This window comes from Budorcas taxicolor, chromosome 14 (assembly GCF_023091745.1).
Source record: "Budorcas taxicolor isolate Tak-1 chromosome 14, Takin1.1, whole genome shotgun sequence".
NCBI lineage: Eukaryota > Metazoa > Chordata > Mammalia > Artiodactyla > Bovidae > Budorcas > Budorcas taxicolor.
Genome location: NC_068923.1, coordinates 36,827,892 through 36,851,426, shown reverse-complemented (window position 1 = coordinate 36,851,426; position 23,535 = coordinate 36,827,892). Strand labels below are relative to the sequence as shown.

At 46.6% G+C, this 23,535-nt stretch overlaps 1 protein-coding gene across 1 annotated transcript; it reads left to right on the top strand.

Moving 5' to 3' along the window:
• The first annotated feature begins 7,970 nt into the window (after nucleotides 1–7,970).
• SDR16C5 (short chain dehydrogenase/reductase family 16C member 5) lies at nucleotides 7,971–21,856 on the top strand. The gene is made up of 6 exons (XM_052651926.1): nucleotides 7,971–8,303; nucleotides 13,830–13,961; nucleotides 16,021–16,120; nucleotides 19,463–19,607; nucleotides 20,633–20,758; nucleotides 21,763–21,856. The coding sequence occupies exons 1-6, from the start codon at nucleotides 7,971–7,973 to the stop codon at nucleotides 21,854–21,856; spliced, it is 930 nt and encodes a 309-aa protein (XP_052507886.1).
• The last annotated feature ends 1,679 nt before the right edge of the window (nucleotides 21,857–23,535 follow it).

The following is a 23,535-nucleotide window of genomic DNA, read 5'->3' as shown; positions in this document are numbered from 1 at the left end:
AGAAGTTTTCCCCCCTCCCTTTTCCTTTGATTATAGAACTGTAGCCCAGTAAGTTCTCAGCCTGATACCTTTCCTCCCGCCTACTTGTAGGCCTCTCAAGCATCCTATTCTAATAAATTGCTTCTTATCTATCACTTTGCCTCTTGCCAAATTTTTTCTGCGCTGAGACATAGAGGACCAAGGGCTCTTCAGAGTCCCCTGAAATGCCATCCAATGGTTTCACCCCCCTCTGAACTCTTGCAGGCTGGCTACATGACCTGGAGTCCATCACCCAACTTTTCTGCGCCCTGGCCTGTAAGCCGGAAGGGTTAATTTTGAATTTATGTTTCTATGATCTTTACTCTCATCTTGCCACTTTTGTCACTGCAAGCATACATAATGGCAGGGAGATAACCTAAGCTACTCACCTGTGAAGGACTGTTAGGGAGTGAAACTAACAAATTCCCCCACCTGAAGCTTGCCATTCTAGGGGATATTGGCAAGGACTAAATAGTCTTTTTACTTTGTTTCCTCACCCCTCCATCTCTGATCCATAAAAATCCTGGCAACCAAGCCCCAACAAGATGGTTATTTTGAGGCACTAGCTTACCATCTTCTCAGTCAACTGGCTACCATATAAAGTCTCTTCTTAGTCCCAAGGCCTCGTCTCAGAATCACTGACTTTCCGTGCAGCAAGCAGAGTGAGCTTGGACTTGGTAACAGCCCGCTCTCACTCCCCACGGAGTCAGCCCCTCATTTGATGGGTTCTGTCTCTGAGTTAGGAAGGCTCTTCTGGCCAACTGCCTCTCCTCATCCAGGCTGAGGGAGCCCCCTCTTCCATGCACTTGGGACACCTCCCTGCCTGTCTCTATCACCTGCACATGTGTACTTCCTAACTGTGTCTCATTGCCTCCCCCAAAAGCTCTGTGGTTCCCCCAGCCATGCAGAGCCCCCTACAGCACATGTCCTTGGGTGACGCCTGCCAACATGAAACCAACACACACACCTGTCCTATTCACCCTCACACAGAACAGCTCCTCACCGCCTCCGGAACACACCATTCCCCCCTAAGCGCTGAAAAGGCATTCAATGCTCTCCCCTACATCTACTCCTCCAGGTTTAAACCACCCGCCTGACTCTTCTCACAGCCAAATAAAGAACAAATGTGCAGTTCCTCACATTGTAACCCAGCAGGACCCTATGAAGCCTGCCTGAAACAGGCCTTCCCCCATATCCTCTGCTGTAGCTCCCATCTGAAGGACCCAGACAGCAGTATTGGATGCAAATCTTCTGAGCTGTTTTGCATTTGTGAAAATCCCCACCAAATAGAAGATGTTAAGTACCTAACCACCATGAGCACACAGCCCCAGGCCTCCTGGAACCTAAGGACTGATCTCGCTAACCTCTGTGACACGACCCTGTGACCTCACCATTAGCCCATCAGAGAATTGTGCTCAAACTGATCATCCTGGGACCCCTCTCCCCACCAGCCCTTATAGATAGCCAATGGAAACTCAAATTGGGGCTCCGCAGTAACCTAGAGGGGTGGGAAAGGCTGGGAGGTGGGAGGGGATGCAAGAGGGAGGGGACATATATACACCTATGGTTAATTCATGTTGATGTGTCAGTTAGAATAGGAAAAAGGAGTCCAGAAAGGCGGTGGCTAAAAGACAAAGAAGGGGAAAGTCCAGGAAAACAGAACAAAGGAAGGTCTGAGGACCGGAGTGAGAACCTCAGGTAAAACAAACAGCTCTCCTGGCAAGCCCAGTTTACACAGGGTAGGCTCAGGGGGAGGAGAAAAAACATATAAAAAGAGGAACCAAAATTGATCTGGCTTCTCTTCACATCTTTAGGGTTGGCCCACCCTCATGACTCAAGGATATAGTTTCCTTTGCTTTCTAAATAAAATTGAGCTGTAACACGGAGCTATAATGAAGGAGGAAACAGTCAGAACAGGCTCTGTCTTGAAAGCAGGACTCCATCTTGAGCCAGACTGTGGACTTTGACCTATATGCCCAGTATCTATGGAAACGACATACCAGCTGGAAAACCAGGCCCCCAGAAGAAAGAGCCCCGGGGCTTATACCTAGACTCTCCTTTGCCTAAAAGAATACCCTAGTTATCTGTGTAACAGAATAGAATCATACATTCTATTATGCTTATTGGAGTATGACCACAGGCCTATTGATAATTGTCCACTGTTAACTACCTAGGCTTAAGGCAAATGAATCACAGGTTAACTTTGATTATATCTTTATTTTCAATTGTTCAGACTAGTTTCAGGGAATTTGGGGAGGTGGGTTTAGGCACGTACACTTACAGTATATAAGGTTTTCACAAAAACTGGTTGGGGTCCTTGGCTAAGAGGAGATTCTGCCTTGGGTTCTCTGGTGTAAATGGTGTAGTAAACTGCACTCCACTATCTGCATTGTTCTTCTGAGTTAGTTTGTTTCCCAGAATGCGTGGCTACAAGTGACTCTGGTCCCTCCGAGGGCAATAACACCAGTCCATCCATTGTGTCAATGAGACAGAACCAAAGAAATTACAAACTCCCTCAACAGATGCATGACAGAAATCAAGCCAATATTGTCAAGCAACCATCAACCAATTAAATATAAATAAATATAATTATACATATTAAAAGAAAATTTTTGCCAAAACCCTTCCAGCTGCTGGAACCTTTTCAGGGCATGAGCCTCCTTATTTCCTTGCAGGGCCCTGCAGTAAACACTTCTCGGCTTCAGACTCCAACATGCCAGTGTGTCTGGCCTCACCATGCATCCAGCACACGGACTTGAGTTAATCACACAGCCAGGTTTGTCCCAGATACATGTTGGCTAAGCAGCTCTCCTGTGCACCTTGGGCACTCCTGGGTGTCCTACTTAACCCTCAGTAAATTCTAAATGCAATCTTGTCCTAACTCCCAGTTCTTTCTTTAGCACCCTATAATCTGACATTCCTTCTCATGCCGCCCATGAAACTCCACATTCACCCATTTCACTGATAACCTAGTAAATGACGACCAAAAGTTTTTCGCTGATTATTATCTCTTATTTCTTCCCAACATATGTAGCATTGCTATGTCTCTGGATCTTTGTACACAGAGAAGATGTTCAATAAACACGGGTCAGCGTTTGTTAACTTCTCCGACTTCTCCAGGCCCCCTGCCAGCTCTGCATCCACCAGCTTCCCGAGCTGTGTCACGCCCACATGCCAAAGCCCAGGCCGGAATCCGAACAGCCAAACACAGCCCAGTTCTCGCCTCTCTGCTCCGCACTGCAGGCCACAGGGACAGGACCTGGTTCCCTCCCTGCACGGACCCTGCATCTGCCTCCCCCGTGTTCTCCTCTCCAAGGGTCCCAGCCTCGATCTGCGTTTATGAAATGCTTGGGGAACTTTTTAACTGTTGGTGCCAGGGCCCCCTGTCAACCCAGCCATTCTGACTTGATAATCCAAGCTGCAGCCATGGGCATCGCAAATGTTAAACGTCCCCGGGGGATGCACTTGCCCGGAATCTAGGTATACGTCGGGTCCACGAGACAGAATTGCCAGCTTCCAAATACTGCAGCCTGGGAAGAAAAAAATAGGAACGCACACGCCCCCGGGGCGCGCAGAGGCCCGCGGGCGCCCCACCCCCGCGTGGGCGCGGCCGTCCCGCCCTTGGCCTTGGTCTCCAGGCGGCGCCAGGGATAAACCCCGAACCTCGCCGGGCTAAAGCCAGAGACGTGGTGCCTGCGGCGGAACAGGCTGGCTTCTCTGCTGCAGCTGTCCCGGGTGAGTACCGAGGTCTCCGGGAGGCTGGGGTCTTGAGAGGCCAGCCCGCGGAGTTAAGGTTAATGGGGGTGTGGCGCTGAGCGTGCGCGTTTGGGGAGACCCTGCGGCTGGGTGCAGGGGCCCCGAGGCCCCCACTGCGTCGGCGATCCACGCTTCCCGGTCCCCGGTCCCCGGTCCCCGAGAACCGAGCTGCCAGCCTCCCGCCCCATCCCAGAGCAGGGCGGGATTCCTCCCGGGTGTCCTCGTTTTCTTTCGGGCATTGTGCCCAGGTGCCCCACTCTCTGCTGCTCTGTGCACCCACCTTGGCCTTGGTCTGTCGCTGCCCCTCTCCAGACTTCCACACACACACACAATTCGCCCCGTGCCCCCTTAGCAGGGCAGCAGAGCCCTGGCCTGGGAGGCAGGCCTCATCTGTTTATGCTGCACCAAGTTAGCTCAGCTATAGGACTAAGTGGGTAAGCCATGGGATGAAGACGCCAAAGAAGTCTTAGCCTGATGAAATTTAACACATATGTTCCCTGACTTCCTAAGGAGCAGTCTTTACACTAAGAGAGAGCCAGACATTTACCTGTGTTCCTCAGTAGTTACTATTAGCCTCTTTCTCTGGCATAGCCAAGTATCTGTAATTCATATGCTAGCTGGAACACCAGTCACAACCTTAGCTGGTATTTATTTTGCTGTCACTATGCGTCTGGCACTCTTCTGGCACATAGTAGGTGGGTGTGGATGGGAGATAAACCTGGCAGCACTCAGATCTAGCCCAACTCCTCTCCTTCCACCCTCACCCTCACTCCCTGCCTCCTGGAGAGGGCTGTGCTCCATGGCACAATGGGTACCTTTTTTTCCCCTCCAATCTGCTCAGAAGTTTCACATGGGTTTGTTGTTGTTTAGTCGCCAATTTATATCTGACTCAAGTTGTGTGCCACCCTATGGACTGCAGCACAGCAAGCTCCTCTGTCCATGGGATTTCCCAGGCAAGAATACTGGAGTGTCAATCGAAAAAAATACTTTATTGCTAAAAATTGTAACCATCATCCTAGGCTTCAGCAAGCTATAGTGCTTTTGCTGGTAAGAATATTGCATTGATGTTGATCGCTGCTGACTGATCAGGGTGATAGCTGCTGAAGGTTGGGGTGGCTGTGGCAATTTCTTAAAATAAGACAGCAATGAAGTTTGAGGGGGAAAAAAGAATACTGGAGTGGGTTGTCATTTCCTTCTCCAGAGGATCTTCCCAACCCAGGGATCGAACCTGCGTCTCCTGCATTGTAACAGATTATTTTCTGGGAAGCCCTTCATAAGGAGCAGTAGAGATCATATTATACTCCTCAATACCAGTGGTGCTAGTGGTAAAGAACCTGCCTGCCAATGCAAGAAACGTAAGAATCGAGGATTCAATCCCTGGGTCAGGAAGATCCCCTGGAGGAGGGCATGGCAACCCGCTCCAGTATTCTTGCCTGGAGAATCCCATGGACAAGAGGAGCCTGGCAGGCTGCAGTCCATGGGGTCACACAGAGTGAGACACGACTGAAGTGACTTAGAATGCAGCATGCATTAACCTCGTATAACTTCCACACCTTCCATATTTCATACATGTTGGCTTGTTCTAGTAGAATCCCCCTGTTCAGAGAAGGAAACTGAAACACAAGAGATGCCACAGTTCTTACCAAGGATGCAGAGAGGTCGGTGCAGTTCAAGATTTCCAACCCACAATCTCCAGACCTCACTGCCTGTGCCGGTACCCCGCAGACACCCTAAACCCCAATGAGGGGGACCTCAGGAGGCCCAGCTCTAGAGAACCTGGGAAGCATCTGCTGGGTTGGGTTAAGAAGTGGCTTGTCCTAGGGCTTGTGTCATGCCGGCATGGAGACAAGGGAAAACTGAAATCTAGAACCCCTGAAACGAATAACTTTTACATCAACCAGGAGAGTGGTGAGGCTTCCAGCTATCTTCATGGTGCTGGAGACACTGAGGAGACAGGTAGACCATTGTCCCCCTGGCGAAGGCATACATCATGGGGTCCCTGAAAGGAGTTGTCCACAGCTGGCCAGCGTGCGTTTTCTCACAGAGGAGTGTTTCATGCACAGCCAGCTGATGTGGATTTTCTCATGGAAGTAGTGTGGATGATGCCAAGGCTGCCTCCTGGGGAGGGTGCCAAAGGCATGGCATCCCTGTTGGAAGTCTGACTGTCTTCCTTCAGACCTGAAGGAATCCATCCCCTGACTGTGTGTTTAAAATGAGAATCTGAAGACCGCTGTTCACCCATTAAGCTACCTTCTCTCCAAGTCCTGTGGGCCTGGGAGATTCTATCAATCATCCAGAAGCAAAGATGACAAAGAGTCTGAGAGCCATTTCATCCAAAGTGTGGTAAGCTGAGTGCTCCACAGCAGGAAGCACTCCTTGTTGGACTGGAACATCCAGCTCCCCCACCCCCACCCCCACTAGCATGCCTATTCCCTGGACACGTAGAGCAAACCTATCTCAAGGCTCACACTCTTCCATCCCTGTGCTGGGCAAGCTGCTCCCAAGCCCTCCCTTGCCCTGTACATCATTAGCATGTCCAATCAAAGGTCACTTTCCACAGATCTCGCCTGTTGCCTCCTCTGTTGACTCCCATCTAAAGCAAGTCTCCTGGCTACTCTCTAGAGTGCCCCGCTTCACACACAGTTTTCTTTATAACACTGCAGCTCGTACTGGTATATTCATTCTTTCATTAGACTCTTATCTCCCCAGAGCAGAGATTATGGGAGACTGCCCACCAACTCAGCCCCAGGGCCCAGCATTGTACCTGCACAGGATCCATGCCCAGGAAATGTGACAATGAGCTCATCTAGCCTGCACAAACTAGACCGGGATCCTGGCTAAGCCACAGACACATTCTTTCTGGTCCTTGGTCCCATCTACGCATGCTTGCATGCTCACTCAGTTGTGTCCGACTCTTTGCAACCTCATGGACTATAACCTGCCAGGCTCCATCTGTAGAAAGAGCCAAGAAGCAGCAATTTAGTTTGCCACTTCCTAAGGGTCTGACCACACTTCAAGCCATCCTTTAATGAATCTATGAGAACTAGTGTGTCCTCAGCCAAGCTTCAAAGTCAGTGTGGAACTGCTTCACTTTACTGATGAAGTCCATCTTCTGTCCTCACATCCAGCTCTCAGCTGGCCACCCCATTCAGGGAAACCCCTGCCCACAGCACAGTATGCCCCTTCTCTCCTTGTCTGGAGGAAATAAGACATTCCCTTCTTTCTCAGGTGCTTGTTAGGAAAGCATCTTATAAGCTTGTTCTCACTAAAGTGTGAGTGACTGATAGGGTGGAGGCATTGAGCCCCATGTACGTTTGCCTTTTATTCATTCGGCAAACTTGTCAGGTACCTTCCTGTGGGCAGCACTGTGAGTCTGAGAAACAAGCTAACATAATAAAGCACTAGCTGTGAGGCTGCATTGCGCTCACACATGCACAAACATTCTCATTCTACTTGCAAAACCACCCTAGACCAAAGGACCAGGAGCTGAGGAGACCGAGGCCCAGAGGAGTGGCGTGGCCTGCCCCAGGCTCCAAACCAGACAGGCACAGGGCCTAGCTATCTCACCCCTTCCCCAGATGTCATACAATTGCAGGGCCAAGTAGTAAGGGATGTAGCTTGGGAGCCTCAGAGCCTGGAAAACAGGTACTTGTGCTGACGGCAAGTTGTAGAGGCCGAGGTTTAGAATGTCTAATTACTTCTCTTCAGGATTTCAACATTTTTCTCTTGAATCTCAGATTTTAAATAACAACAGTGCAATGAGAAAACAGAAACCTCAAAGAAGGCAAAAAATAAAACCAGAAGGGAGCAATTGTGTCATTAACACGATAGGGTCAAGACCTTGAAGGTGAAATCAACCTACAGGACATATTATGGAGAAAAACTAGCTATAAGAAAGAGGGAGCTTCTGCTTTGGGTTAAATGTAGCCGTGGTTACAGTTTCTGGGTAACGAGCATTTCTGTCACCTAGAACACATAACAGGCATTCGGGGATGTGAGGAGCTTGGCACTGTGATGCAAGTTGGTCGAGATGGTCCCTGTGGACCCCCTCCCCCCTTTCTCAGTTCAGAGTCTGCTACCAACAGGGATGATTACATCACGATTCTTAGTTTCTTTCACTTCTGCAAGGAAGTATGGGCCCCATGGAATAAGGTCCTTATATGAGTCCCTCTTGCTTTATAGGTGTCAGCCAGAACATGGCCCTCAAGCTGAAGTCAGCCAAGAAATTGTTCATTTTCTTAGGAAAATCAGCGTTGGCTCTTGTGGAGGCTGTAATTTTTGCTATAATCCCAAAGCCACGGAAGAATGTTGCTGGTGAAATCGTACTTATAACAGGCGCTGGAAGTGGACTCGGAAGGCTCCTAGCCCTCAAATTTGCCCAGCTTGGATCAGTGCTTGTGCTCTGGGATATCAATCAGGAGAGTAATGAGGAGACCCGCAAGATGGCTGGGGAAGCTGGAGCCAAGGGGGTCTATGCCTATACCTGTGACTGCAGCCGGAAGGAGGAGGTGTACAGACTGGCCAACCAGGTAAACCTGTGTGCTTGCTCTTCCTAAGGGCAGTAAGGACTTGATGTAGTCTCAGATGTTCATCAGTTTCTCTGCCTTCCTCAGTGCTAATTTGCCTCTCTTTAAAAAATATCAGGGTGTGGGAATTAGCATTTTTGGGTTCTTGCTATGTGCCGCACACCATGCTTGGCACCCTCTGAATTATACACCTATAAAGTCAGGCCTCTTATCTCCACTTCACAAATAAGAAAATGGAGACTTGGTGCAGGTGAGTTTCTCAGGTGACTTAACTGAGAAGTGCAGGTCATAAGTAGCAGAGCTGCAGGTGGGATGCGAGTCTCTTGACTCTGAAGAATGCCCTCTGGCCAGCTCATGCGCTGGTTGTCCGGGCCCCCTGTTACCATGTAAGAGAAAGGCTATAGCACCCTTCATGGAGGCATAACAAAAACTGAGAAGCAGGGCTAGTAAATAACCTGCTGGGAGTCACAGAGCTAGGAGAGGACCACACCAGGAGGTGAACCCGTATCTAGCCTGATTGCAAGTCCAGCTGTTTCTCCCACCCCCAACAGTGATTTCCATTCAACCTGCATTTCTCTCACGTGGTCATATGAAAAGCGAATATGTTATTCATCCTAAAGACTCTTAACTGCAGCTGCCCCTTTGGTGACGGTAGAGAAGTATGTATAAAGAACACTTTCAGGAGCCCAGAGCTCCAGTGGATTTGCAGAGCCCGAGGAGACACATGCCCATGTGGTGGCCGCTTCCTCTTCCCTCATAAGGATTTCTCTAACCGCTTCTTGTACGAGCACTGCACACATCACTCCCCTGGACTACTTTTTTGTGGCTCTCGGCGTTCCCTGGTTTCGAGAGAAGGAAGAAAGTAGATGTGCCTGCTGGAAGGTTCCTGCCCAGCTTGTGGGCTCTAACGAGGCTCTGCTTGCAGCTTCTCATCTGACTCTCCAGTGGAGGGGTGTGCACATCTCTGGCCAGTGAGTTCCTTTTAAGTTGTGACTTTTGTCTTTTACATCTGATACATGCGTTACCGCCACCATCACCAATCGCAGGCTGCCCGGCAAGTCTGGGGATCCAGACCAGACAAGCTGGCAGGAGCTTGTGCGGGGACCACCTTTCAAAGTGTAGGGGGCTCTGCTGCAGCTACATTTGCAAACTAAGCTGTTTGCACTTGGAACACAGTCTCCTGCCAGGTTGACTTCCCCTGGCTATGAGCCACTTCTCTGGCTATGAGCCACTCTTAAGCAGTGACTGGTTCACATTTAAAGACAAAAGACCATAAGACATTCATACTATAAACCAGCCATTTCCACTTCTTGTTCTTGACAGAGGAAAGGTAACCAGGAAATTTTTATCCTGTAGAGGAATAATCAAGGTGCAGATTTTTAGAGCTGATGTGACAGTGTTTTACTTCCACAGAGCCCTGTAACTTTGAAATCTTGTGTCCCTAGATCATAGCTTGGGACCAATTTCAGAAAGTCCATCCTCGCCACCTGGCATCCTGGTTGAGTCGTTTATTGTTCAGAATCACACAGCCCCATTCAGCGTGTGATTGAGCCCCAGGAAGTGTGCCTTGACTGCTGTTCAGCTTTGATTTGACTAAATATTTCAGCCACTCTCCATATCAGACTTTAAGTTAGATTGTTTCCAGCACTTATATCCGAAAATTTCAACATGAATCATGAGGTTTCCTTGGTCTCCGTTGCAATCCTAAACTTCGCCGAGGCTAGGGATCTCATTGGCTAGTGGACACCGAGCGTGTCACCTTCCTTGCTGGGACTCAAGCCTCCTGGGAGAGCGAGAGTGGCAGTGTCTGCTCGTCAGTAATCCAGCCCGTCTCCCCCGCTGCACCACCCACACAGGCAGGCTCACACCCACATCTGCACACCCACACGAGTGCACACACAGCAACAGAGCCAGACACAGATGCAAGTGGTGCTGGAGCCAGGGGTTCCCTCTGATTCGGGGAACACAGGGCCCCTGCTATGTGATACAAATTACAGGAATGAAATTCGAAACACAAGGCAAGCCAAGGGATGGCTCCACCGCCTGCCGTCAAGCCTGGAAAACCCTGTGCTCAAAAAAAAAAAAAAAAAAAACAGAAATCTGACCAAGCCTGGGTCGCTTGCTGACGGTTTGCTCTAAAGGGAAGGCTCCAGTGGCACTCCCAGGATTTTTATTTCTTAAATGAAAGTTATTAAGTATCTAGTCTGGCTGGTGCCAGTGCGACAGCAACAGACGGGGGCCCCTCTGATCCTCCCTTCACAGACCTTACACCTAAACGTTGGTGTTGGGGAGAGGAGAACCAGCCAAGGGGTGAAAACAGGACGGACAGGTTCTGAGCTCCTGTATGTTTGAAACATTCATATGACTATCACACTCCCTCATTCCCTCCCTGCCCCACCCCCACTGCTACAAGTGCCAGGGCTTGATTTACATGGCTGGTATCATGCCTGATATAGCACCACGTTCATCTAAAGGCTGTGCTGCTCATGCTTCTTTTTAGCATAGGACAAAGTCACTAACCATGTCACTACTGAGTATAAGAATAACGCTCCCTGTAGGAAAGTAGCATTGCAGGTGTTGCAACCACCATAAGAGGGGAAGATGAGTAGAAAGGCATTAGACTTAGATCTCTGATGTGCCATGAACTCTGCAGAGGAAATAGACATGCTTTGTTTTTAGAGGGCCTTGCAGCAGCAGCTCTGTCTGAGTTAACAAGGACAGAAGCATCTAAAACCGCAGGAGAATAAATCCATTGTGTATATGTACCACAGCTTTCTTATCCATTCATCTGCTGATGGACATCTAGGTTGTTTCCTTATCCTGGCTATTATAAACAGTGCTGCGATGAACATTGGGGTACATGTGTCTCTTTCAATTCTGGTTTCCTCGGTGTGTATGCCCAGCAGTGGGATTGCTGGGTCATAAGGGAGTTCTATTTGCAATTTTTTAAGGAATCTCCACACTGTTCTCCATAGTGGCTGTTCTAGTTTGCATTCCCACCAACAGTGTAGGAGGGTTCCCTTTTCTCCACACCCTCTCCAGCATTTATTGCTTGCAGATTTTTGGATCGCAGCCATTCTGACTGGTGTGAAGTGGTACCTCATTGTGGTTTTGATTTGCATTTCTCTGATAATGAGTGATGTTGAGCATCTTTTCATGTGTTTGTTAGCCATCCGTATGTCTTCTTTGGAGAAATGTCTATTTAGTTCTTTGGCCCATTTTTTGATTGGGTCGTTTATTTTTCTGGAATTGAGCTGCAGGAGTTGCTTGTATATTTTTGAGATTAGTTGTTTGTCAGTTGCTTCATTTGCTATTATTTTCTCCCATTCAGAAGGCTGTCTTTTCACCTTGCTGATATTTTCCTTTGTTGTGCAGAAGCTTTTAATTTTAATTAGATCCCATTTGTTTATTTTTGCTTTTATTTCCAGAATTCTGGGAGGTGGATCATAGAGGATCCTGCTGTGATTTATGTCGGAGAGTGTTTTGCCTATGTTCTCCTCTAGGAGTTTTATAGTTTCTGGTCTTACATTTAGATCTTGAATCCATTTTGAGTTTATTTTTGTGTGCGGTGTTAGAAAGTGATCTAGTTTCATTCTTTTACAAGTGGTTAACCAGTTTTCCCAGCACCACTTGTTAAAGAGATTGTCTTTACTCCATTGTATATTCTTGCCTCCTTTGTCAAAGATAAGGTGTCCATATGTGTCTGGATTTATCTCTGGGCTTTCTATTTTGTTCCATTGATCTATATGTCTGTCTTTGTGCCAGTACCATACTGTTTTGATGACTGTGGCTTTGTAGTAGAGCCTGAAGTCAGGCAAGTTGATTCCTCCAGTTCCATTCTTCTTTCTCAAGATTGCTTTGGCTATTCGAGGTTTTTTGTATTTCCATACAAATCTTGAAATTATTTGTTCTAGTTCTGTGAAAAATATGGCTGGTAGCTTGATAGGGATTGCATTGAATTTGTAAATTGCTTTGGGTAGTATACTTATTTTCACTATATTGATTCTTCCGATCCATGAACATGGTATATTTCTCCATCTATTAGTGTCCTCTTTGATTTCTTTCATCAGTGTTTTATAGTTTTCTATATATAGGTCTTTAGTTTCTTTGGGTAGATATATTCCTAAGTATTTTATTCTTTTCGTTGCAATGGTGAATGGAATTGTTTCCTTAATTTCTTTTTCTACTTTCTCATTATTAGTGTATAGGAATGCAAGGGATTTCTGTGTGTTGATTTTATATCCTGCAACTTTACTATATTCATTGATGAGCTCTAGTAATTTTCTGGTGGAGTCTTTAGGGTTTTCCATGTAGAGGATCATGTCATCTGCAAACAGTGAGAGTTGTACTTCTTCTTTTCCAATTTGGATTCCTTTTATTTCTTTTTCTGCTCTGATTGCTGTGGCCAAAACTTCCAGAACTATGTTGAATAGTAGCGGTGAAAGTGGACACCCTTGTCTTGTTCCTGACTTTAGGGGAAATGCTTTCAATTTTTCACCATTGAGGATAATGTTTGCTGTGGGTGTGTCATATATAGAATCAGTTCTGATGAGATGGATGAAACTGGAGCCAATTATACAGAGTGAAGTAAGCCAGAAAGAAAAACACCAATACAGTATACTAACACATATATATGGAATTTAGAAAGATGGCAATGACGACCCTGTATGCAAGACAGGAAAAAAAGACGCAGCTGTGTATAACGGACTTTTGGACTCAGAGGGAGAGGGAGAGGGTGGGATGATTTGGGAGAATGGCATTTTATCATGTATACTATCATGTAAGAATTGAATCGCTAGTCTATGTCTGACTCAGGATACAGCATGCTTGGGGCTGGTGCATGGGGATGACCCACAGAGATGTTATGGGGAGGGAGGTGGGAGGGGGGTTCATGTTTGGGAACACATGTAAGAATTAAAGATTTTAAAATTAAAAAAATAAAAAACAATACTAAAAAGAAAAAAAAAAGAATAAATCCGGTTCACGTAAAGAATTATGGGTGCACCTCATTTTATGGCACTTCACAGACATTGCATTTTTTCTACCAGCTGAAGATTTTTTTTTGCACATTGAACGTTTGTAGCAATCCTGCCTTGAGCAACTCTTAACGGCACCCTTCTTTTGACAGCATTTGCTCAATTCGTGTCTCAGCATCACATTGTTTCTCACGATACTTCACACTTTCATTATTATATTTGTTCTGGTGAGCTGTCATCAGTGATCTTTGTTACTGCAGATCAGTCAAGGCTTAAATGATGGCTAGCGTTTTTAGCAAAAAAACATTTCTCATTAAGGCAACTTGTTTTTTAAACCTAAAGCAATTGCACAGTTAATAGATGACAGTATAGTGTAAACATAACTTGTATATGCACCAGGAAACCGAAACATCTGTATGACTCACTATGTTGTGGCGTCAGCTTCACTGCTGGTGGGGCAGGGGTGGGGGGGCCAGGGTCTGGAACTGAACCTGTGTATCTCCAAGGTCTCCCTGCGCTGCCCTGGTGGTGCTGATTTCCTTATCCAATTCAGGTGAAGAAAGAAGTTGGTGATGTTTCCATCCTGATCAACAATGCCGGAATCGTAACAGGCAGAAAGTTCATGGACTGCCCAGATGAGCTTATAGAAAAGTCTCTTGATGTGAATTTCAAAGCACATATATGGGTAAGTACTTTTTCTTCTCATTAGAAACGTCATTCGCAGGTGGTGCTGGTGGTGAAGAACTCACCTGCCAGTGCAGGAGACATAAGATATGTGGGTTAGATCCCTGGGTCAGGAAGATCCCTGGAAAAGGAAATAGCAACCCACTCCAGTATTCTTGCCTGGAGAGTCCCATGGACAGAGAAGGCTGGCGGGCTACAGTCCATGGGGCTGCAAAGAGTTGGGCATGACTGAAGCGACTTAGGCTTCCTCTTGTTCTCTTACAGTAGTGAAAGTGTTAGTTGCTCAGTCATGTCTGATTCTGCCAGGCTCCTCTGTCCATGGGATTCTCCAGGCAAGAGTACTGGAGTGAGTTGCCATTCTCTTCTCCAAGGGATCTTCCTGACCCAGAGATTGAACCCAGGTCTCCTGCATTGCAGGCAGATTCTTACAGAATCCACTGCAGAGTGGACTCTTACAGCAGTACTGGTCTTAAATAAAACACAGACTTCTCAGTTCTAGCTCAGGCTGTCCTCTCCTGATCCAACTTAAGCTCTACATCCCCACACCTCTGCTCAGGGAATCTTGCAAAGACACAGCTGCTCTTGTGTCCTAATCATGTACTGACGGCCAGTGTCCTGTCTTGTACCATCCCAGGCACCTCGTGAATAAGCCTTCAAACAGCCCAGTGAGATAAGGGCTCATAGAAGTTAAAAGTGACCATGCTTAGACGTGACCAGGTGACCTCATCACTTGCCTAGGCAGGAACTCCCTTGAAATGAAAGGAGGCATAATTAACAAGCAAACATCCACCAGGTCTGTTTGGGGGCACACAAAGATGCACAGTCAACTTTGTTGTTGCTGTTCATTTGCTAAGTCATGTCTGACTCTGCAACCCCATGAACTGTAACACTCCAGGCTTTTCTGTCCTTCATTATCTCCCAGAGTTTGCTTGAATTCATGTCCATTGATTGAGTGAGACCATCCAACCATCTCATCTTCTCTCACCCTCTTCTCCTCCTGCCTTCAATCTTTCCCAGCATCAGGGTCTTTTCCAATGAGTCATCTCTTCACAACAGGTCCCCGAAGTATTGGAACTTCAGCTTCAGCATCAGTCCTTCCATTCATATTCAGGGTTGATGTCCTTTAGGATTGATTGGATGGATCAAGGACAGCACAGAGATCCTTTAGGACTCTCAAGAGTCTTCTCCAGCACCAGAGTTCAAAAGCATCAATTCTTCAGCCCTCAGCTTTCTTTGTGATCCAGCTCTTATGTCTATACATGCCTACTAGAAAATCCATAGCTTTGGCTATGCGGACCTTTGTTAGCAAAGTGATGTCTCTGCCTTTCAATATGCTGTCTAGGTTTGTCATAGCTTTTCTTCCAGAGACAGCGAGCCCACAGCAGCCTGATAACTACATGCCTTGAACATTAAAAAGCATGGTCCTGACTCTCAAGGAGAGGTGCCACACTCAAGTTGCATTGTCCTGGCCTTTGCACAGACCAGTCACATCAGCCTCTCCAGCCATGCACACACCCTTGTTCTGCCCCTCATGATCACGTCTCCCTGACAGGCCAGATGAGTTTAAAAACAAAGTGATATTTTTAAACTGAAACCAATAGCCACATGTCCTGTGAACAAAGTTCAGGAAAAATTTGAAATTCAAATATAAGCCAAAGGAGGAAAAAAGGCACCATAAATCTAAATAACCATATCTTTGAGTGGTCTTACTGGTTTGTGGACTGTGGATACCACAATTAAGATTTTCCTGTACTGTTTCAATTATTTTGTTGTTGTTGTTGTGTTTTTAAAAGTCAAATATGAGCAAATGTAAGTTTGAGTAAATTATTTTTAATACTTGAAATTCCAATTAAAATACTGGAATAACCACCAGAAAAATATTGATCCACAGTTTTAAACAGTTAAGGCGGTTACTTGCCAGATATTTAAGTTTGAATGTCCCATTTTCTTCAGGTATTTTTTTGAACTTAAACAATTTTTTTCAATCATGATTATATAAACATCTGAAAAAATATATAATGTGCTATAAAATGTTAAATGTTTTACCTTGATCTTCTTAGACTTACAAAGCCTTTCTACCTGCTATGATTGCTAATGACCATGGACATTTGGTGTGCATTTCAAGTTCAGCTGGATTAACTGGAATAAATGGACTGGCAGGTAAGAGAAATATGGTATTTCACAACCTCAGCTTGAGCAACAGCTCTGTCTAGGTTTGTCATAGCTTTTTTTCCAGGGACAGCGAGCCCACCAGCAGTCTGATAACTACGTGCCTTTAACATTAAAAGGCATGGTCCTGACTCTCAAGGAGAGGTGCCCACACTCAAGTTGCATTGTCCTGGCCTTTGCATAGACCAGTCACATCAGCCTCTCCAGCCATGCACACACCCTTGTTCTGCCCCTCCTGGCTCTTGCTCATGATCACGTCTCCTGCTCATAATCAGCACTGACTTGGTCCATTAATAATAAATGGTAACAGATGAAGATATATGTTCAGTAAGGTAAGTTGTTGAGAACTTTATCATCCAGCGAAACTGCCCAGCTGCTATACTTACACGAAGTTGAACTATGCACGTTAGAATCATTAGGTCTTATGCAGTTGCTTGGAATTAATAAAAGACCTAGATGGGTGGAATAAGGAGGTGGGAGAGAAGCTCAGGAGGGAGGGAGTATACATATACATATAGCTGATTCATGTTGTACAGCGGAAACTAACACAACATTGTAAAGCAATTATCCTCCAATTAAAAAAAATAAGAGAGACCCTACTTATAAATTCCTTACACAAGTGATTAGCATAGTCACCTTCCCCAAAACTCACCTGACACTGTAATCAGGGTGTTAAGGAGGATCCTTCTGGGACTTCCTTGTGGTCCAGTGAATGAGAATCTGCCTTCCAATGCAGGGGGTGCAGGTTCATCCCTGGTCAAGGAACTAAGATCTTATATGCTGTTTAGTCACTCAGTCCTGTCTGACTCTTTGCGACCCCATGGGCCACAGCACACCAGGCTTCCCTGTCCTCCACAATTTCCCAGAGTTCACTCAAACTTATGGCCATTGAGTCGATGATGCCATCCAACCATCTCATCCTCTGTCGCCCCCTCAATCTTTCCCAGCATCAGGGTCTTTTCCAGTGAGTCAGCTCTTCTCATCATGTCCCCAAAGTATTGGAGTTTCAGCTTCAGCATCAGTCCTTCCAATGCATATTCAGGTTGATTTCCTTTAGTATTGACTGGTTTGATCGGATCTCCTTGCTGCCCAAGGGACTCTCAAGAGTCTTTTCAGGGCAACTAAGCCCATGCACCACAACTACTGCGCCCACACTCTCGAGCCTGTGCTCCACAGCTAGAGAAGCCTCCAAACACTGCAAGTAGAGAAAGCCTGCACACCACAATGGAGACCCAGTGCAGCCAAAAAAAAGAGAGGACCCTTCTGCTCTATGAATTTTCCATAAGTGGTTTCCCCTGGCTGGGAGCTTGGAGAAAATATCTTCACCCCAGGAAACCTAAAATTAACTTTCTTTTGCTCTTCCATCGATTAAAGACTGGCAAGAATTTGTTGTCACTTCCATGTCCCTTGCAACCGACTTGACATTAGCAGTGGGGAGGGGATAAGACATACAAGATCTTTGGTGAAGAGGGCCCACTGGGGAGCTGGCTCTAGGAAGTCCTGCCCTTCCCCCCGGGGTGCCCCCCGGAGGCTCATCCATCAGAACCCTAATTGCCAACACTCAGGTAGCAGACCAGCCAGCTTGGCTGACTCATAGCTGGTTCCAGATTCATGACACTGGTCTCAGCAAGTATCTCTCAGCTGCCAGATAGGTTTCCAGAACCACTTATTACCCCAATATTAGCAGTCTGTACATGTCTCCCTGTAGCCTGGGTCTCCCTGCCTCTGTCCTCCTTAGAATCCATCAGGCATTATTATTACCCCTCTCTCATACATCTGAGAAGTCACAGGTCCTTGACATAACCACAGGTGTATTTACAGGGCCTGTTATTCCTTTTGTTAGACACAGCATCTCTCTTCAAATGCAGGTCTCTCCTCCCTGGCTCCCTTAGAAACAAGTATTCCTGGCATGGGCAGCAACTCCCCAGAATCAGAAACACTGGGGCTGCTACTTGGAATGCAGGTTCCCTGGCCCTGGGCTGTACCTGCTCATCCCAGTCTCAGGAGTAGAGGAGCTCAGTGAGCTATAGTTCTACCAGACGACTCATGATCCCAGAGGTGGCTCAGGACCCCTCCTCTCACCTCCCTGCACCCCTTGCCACTTCTGTGTCTTTTCCAGCGTCTGGGGCAGCAACTGCCTGATACCCTATGCCTGGCACGTGCAGCCTGGTTCTTGCTGGCTGGAGTAGCTGCTCCCCAGCAGAGCACCAAGGTGTGTGTTTTCTGCTGTGTGAGGCAGAGGGAAGGATAAGTCACCTAAATGCCTTTTCTTCTCCTGACATTTCCTTTCAGCAAACTGAATGCCCAGGTTTTGACTTGAAGTGAGTGTAACCAAGGACAGAAAGCTCAGAACTGACCCAGATACCACTTCCCCTGCATTTGAAGATAGTCAAGCAGTCGAGGTTGAAGGGGTAATGTGTTCTTTGCAACCCCATGGACTATAGCCCACCAGGCTCCTCTGTCCATGGGTTTCTCCAGGCAAGAATACTGGAGTGGGTTGCCATGCCCTGATCTTCCCAACCCAGGGATCAAACCCAGGTCTTCTGCATTGCAGGCGAATTCTTTACTGTCTAAGCCACCAGGAAAGCCCAAATAAGAAAAGCTTTGTTTTCCTTCTGGAAGTGGAAGAATTCCAGTTGGAAGAAAACTTGTTCTGACAGGTATCATGACCAACACTGATCTCTGCCGCCTAGGTTTCCACTTGACTTATTATTAGTGTATGGTTTTTTTGGCTGCACTGGGTCTTTGTAGTGGTACTTCGGCTTTTCTCTAGTTTTGGCATAGAGGGGCTTCTCTTGTCACAGAGTAAGGGCTCTAGAGTGCATGGGCTCCATAGTTGTGGCTCGTGGGTTTAGTAGCTCCGAGACATGTAAGATCTTAGTTCCCTGACCAGGGATCCAACCTGCGTCCCCTGCCTTGGAAGGCAGATTCGTGACCACTGGACCACCAGGGAAGTCCCTTGACTTATTTTATTTCTTCTATGTGTCCTCCTGCCCCATTTGGGCCAGAGTTCTTTGGGACAGAACCCACATCTCGTGCCCCATGTCAGGGCTGCAGAGTGCCTTACCATCACTGCCACGGGAGTGAAGTTCAGCTGTGTGACTCCCGGCAGCTCTGCTGTTCCTCAAGCCCACGTGGCCGTTGTCATCTGACCTTGAGGTGATCACCGACCTTCCCACTCACGCCTCACCTCTTCCAGGCAGAGCAGACCAAGACCATGTAAAACAAGAACTCTGAAATGGTTTGTCTCTGCCCATATTCATGTTATGAGGAAATCTTCCTATAATGCCATTTTAAAACTTTACACTATATTATAGTATCATGTCTTTTCAGATTACTGTGCAAGTAAATTTGCAGCCAATGGATTTGCCGAATCAATATTTTTAGAATCACTTGCCAAGGGACAGAACGGGATCAAAACCACTATCGTGTGTCCATTTTTTATAAAAACCGGAATGTTTGACGGATGTACTACTGGGTAAGCATATTGTTTGATTTCAAAGGAACTGTATTTTGAAAAATGATTGACCATCAATTTTATTTTGTTCTGGCTAAAGTTATTTAAAAAGACTTTTCTAGCATTCAGCCTGCTTTATAAACGGTTTTAGAATTTATTTCCTTAGATGTGTTAGTGATTATGGGTTTAATAGTGACAGTTTATCAAGGTTTGGAGAAGGAAACGACAACCCATTCCAGTATTCTTGCCTGGGAAATGTCATGGAAAGAGCAGCCTGGTGGGCTGCAGTCCATGGGGTCGAAAAGAGTCAGACACAACTAAGCATGAGCACAGCACACAAACATCAAGGCTATATCCACGTCTTCAAGGCTGGCCTCAACCTGCTCCCCCATCTCCTTGGCGCTCCTGTCACACACCCCCTTTCTGCCACCAGCTCCATCCTGCTCTCATCCCTGATTCCACAGAAGAACAAGAAGTTGTTGAAGGAGCATAAATATACAGTCTGCACTCATCAGATGACAGGCAGTTACTTTCAAAGATGCGCTTTGCAACATTTAGGCCATTTGTTTAATTTGGTTTCACATATGTGCCTATTATAACATCATTGTATTAATTAGAATCCCTGATTTCCACTTCAAATTCTAGTTATATTATTACTCACCATATTGATAATAAGAGAGCAAGTACAGAAAAATATCAAATCTGGAAGGAAAAGAAGCCAATAAATGATAATGTCTTGTGTGTGCATGCTTGCTAAGTCACTTCAGTCATGTCCAACTCTTTGCGACCCTATGGACCGTAGCCTGCCAGGCTCCTCTGTCCCTGGGATTCTCCAGGCAAGAATACTGGAGTGGGTTGCCATTTCCTTCTCCAGGGGATCTTCTCGACCCAGGGATGGAACCTGTGTCTTTTATGTCTCCTGCACTGGCAGGCAGGTTCAATACCACTAGCTCCACTTGGGAAGCTCACAACTGTTTTATTGTAACTTTTAAGAATTGCTTTCTCTAATTTCTTTATTTTTTTTAACCCTCCCCCACCTCCCCCAGCTGTCCTTCTCTCTTACCGATTCTGGAGCCAGAATATGCAGTCAGGAAGATAGTAGATGCTATCTTGCAAGAAAACATGTACCTGTATATGCCCAAGTTTATATACTTCATGGTGTTTTTAAAAAGGTAATGTTTCTGCTCCTATGAATTCTCAACGTGCCAGTCCAGTCAACAGCTTACTCCAGAGCCAACAGAGAGGAGCCATTTAAAAGATAACTGGCGGGGGGGAAGATAACAGTTTTTTATATATTTATATATTTTATATTTATATTTTTGTTTTCGTCTGTGCTGGGTCTTCACTGCTGCCTGGGCGTTTCTCTAGTTGCAGCGAGTGGGGACTACTCTGTAGTTGGGGAGAGTAGGCTCCCCACTGCCGTGGCTTTTCCTGTTGTGGAGCAAGGGCTCTAGGATGCATCCTGATTTAAGCGTCAGGATGGCCACATGGAGAAGATAATATTTGACCAGAGACCTGAATCTGGGAAGGGCAGGAACCCCCTGGATATCTCAGGCTGCCCCCAGAGGGACCATGAGCCCAGGGCCCTTTTCTTGTCCCCACTCCTAGGACAAGTCTCCGGTTGGCTGACTGTGCCCTTCCTCGTCCTGCAGTGTGAACGTCATGATGGACAGGAACAAAGTGTCAGGAGGGGCGAGCAGGATGGAGAAGATGGACAGTCTTAGTTGGGTCTTGCCAAAGCTCTGAGGGGCTATTGCATGGACTTCTCTCTGTTGTCCAGGAAAGAAAGGGCAATGAATGACCTGTTTGGACAGTGGGAGGAACTGAGTGTTGAGAGCCCAGTTGCACTGTGAACAACAGGGCGAGTTTGCAAGGCAGGATCAAGACTCCTCAAGGCTGCACGCTTCCTGTCCATCATTACAGAATGTAGTCAGGCCTTGAGACTGACACAGAAGTGAGTGAATAATGTAAATAAAGCAAAGAGAAACACAGAGATCCTGGGCCGGTGTCCTCCCACATGGTGGACGAGCCCTAAGTGACCTCAAGACAGGGACGTTCAGGTGGGCATGAGTGACTGATGTCTTCTGCAGCAAGTCAATGGCCCTGCTTTTCAGTGGAACTCATAAAGATGTCCCACGAATGATAACCAAGATGTTCCCTCTTGTGTTCTCTTTAGCTTCTTGCCCCTCAAGCTGGGGCTGCTTTGGGGTGAGTACTTGGGGGCCTTTAATGTAATGGATGGCTTCACTGGCACCAGGAAGAAAAACTGAAGACCAATTCTGTGGCTGACATCCCCGGATACCCACAGTTACACAACATCTGTTTCAATGAAGAAGTGTCTTTGTTGACAGAATGTACTTGGAGACCACAAGCACCAGTCTGCTGTCTGGACTAGTATTTGCAACCAGTGCCTCTGAAAATAATGTTGCACTCTGTTTTTCTGTTGAGTTTTTTAAATTGAAAAAAAAAGTCCATGTTTGGTGTTTGCTTGCAACTGCTGTGGAAGTGATTGTTGCTGTTGCTTTAGTTACTAAATCACATCCGACCTTTTGTGACCCCATGTGTGGAAGTGAGATAATCCTCTCTCTCTTGTGAATTGCTCATCATTTTGGTCGGGGTCTGTGGCTGAACATGCACTGGACAGGGGAAGTGAGGGCTGAGAAGAAGCCTGGGTGCATGCGGAGGTGGGGTGTCCTGAGGACACAGAGCTCGTTCCCCATCACCTTGTTCTCAGACTTGGCCTTGTTGAAACTGTGCCATCTGGCATGGAAAGGTCAACCTCCCACATCCTTCTCCCTACACAGATGCTCGTCCTCCTCCCCACAAAGATGCTTGTTTCTACAGCCCTGGGTACTCAGACAGCAAGTGCCAGACCTGCTGAAGTTTCCCCAGGGGCACCGTGTCAGGGAGCTTTCCTGCACATTCCTGCATAACCAAGGGCCAGTGATACTGGCGTGCCTGCTAAGTCACTTCACTTGTGTCCAACTCTTTTGCGACCCCATGGACTGTAGCCCACCAGGCTCCTCTGTCTATGGGATTCTCCAGGCAAGAATACTGGAGTAGGATTGTCATGCCCTCCTCCAGGGGACCTTCCCGACCCAGGGATCGAACCTGTATCTCTTACATCTCCTGCACTGGCAGGCAGGCTCTTTACCACTGGCGCCATCTGGGAAGCCTCAGTGATCCTGGACCAAACTTTAAATAGGATCTCGTTGCTTTCCTAGAAGATACCAAAGAGCGGTTGCTTATGACCCTGAAGAAATGACCTTCTCCAGAGTTAGATAAACTGTTCCCTATTAAACCAGAAACCATTCCTGTGGGTAATTTCAACTATTTCATTTAGTAGTTCAAACTGGGTATCTCATAAGGTACTTTTTTTTTAACAGAAGGAACAAATTTATCCATTTATATTCATCAGGGCTGCCTTCATTTCATTTGTATTGCATGCTTAGGGTTTAATCGACTGGCCAACTCTTTTCACGCTCTGGAGATTAACTATAAAAGCAAGATTAAAAGAAATACGTTAATTACCATAGTCCCAGAGCTCCTTCCCCAGGTGGATGGAAGCACCTGCCTTGTGAGAGAAACAGCAGCCTTTGTCTCCTATCTCTGTCACTGGAGAGTGGGGAGGGGGGATGAGCACCTTGGGAGTCTCTGTGAGAGTCATTTCTGGGGTGAGATTCTCTTAGAGGGGCGGCCATCTCAGGAAATGTGGCATCTAGAATCCATTATGGACTGATTTCTCCTGAGCTGCCTGTAGGATTCTGACAACTCTGCCCCTGTATTTCCTTTCCCTTCAGAAAGTCTTTTTTAAAAAAAACAAAAAACAAAAAAAAAAAAACCTTGTTTTTCATAAAATTAGCTCACAAAGATATTTGAAAATATGTTTTCTTTTTGCAAAAATGGGTGATTATTTTCAGTATTCCAAAGCAACTGTATCTTCCTTGTT

Excerpts from the sequence above, each read along its gene's own strand:
- SDR16C5 (XM_052651926.1), top strand. The coding sequence starts at position 7,971 with ATGGCCCTCAAGCTGAAGTCAGCCAAGAAATTGTTCATTTTCTTAGGA. Across the intron at positions 16,121-19,462 it reads TGGAATAAATGGACTGGCAG|ATTACTGTGCAAGTAAATTT; the intron begins GTAAGAGAAATA and ends ATGTCTTTTCAG. Across the intron at positions 20,759-21,762 it reads TTCATGGTGTTTTTAAAAAG|CTTCTTGCCCCTCAAGCTGG; the intron begins GTAATGTTTCTG and ends TGTTCTCTTTAG.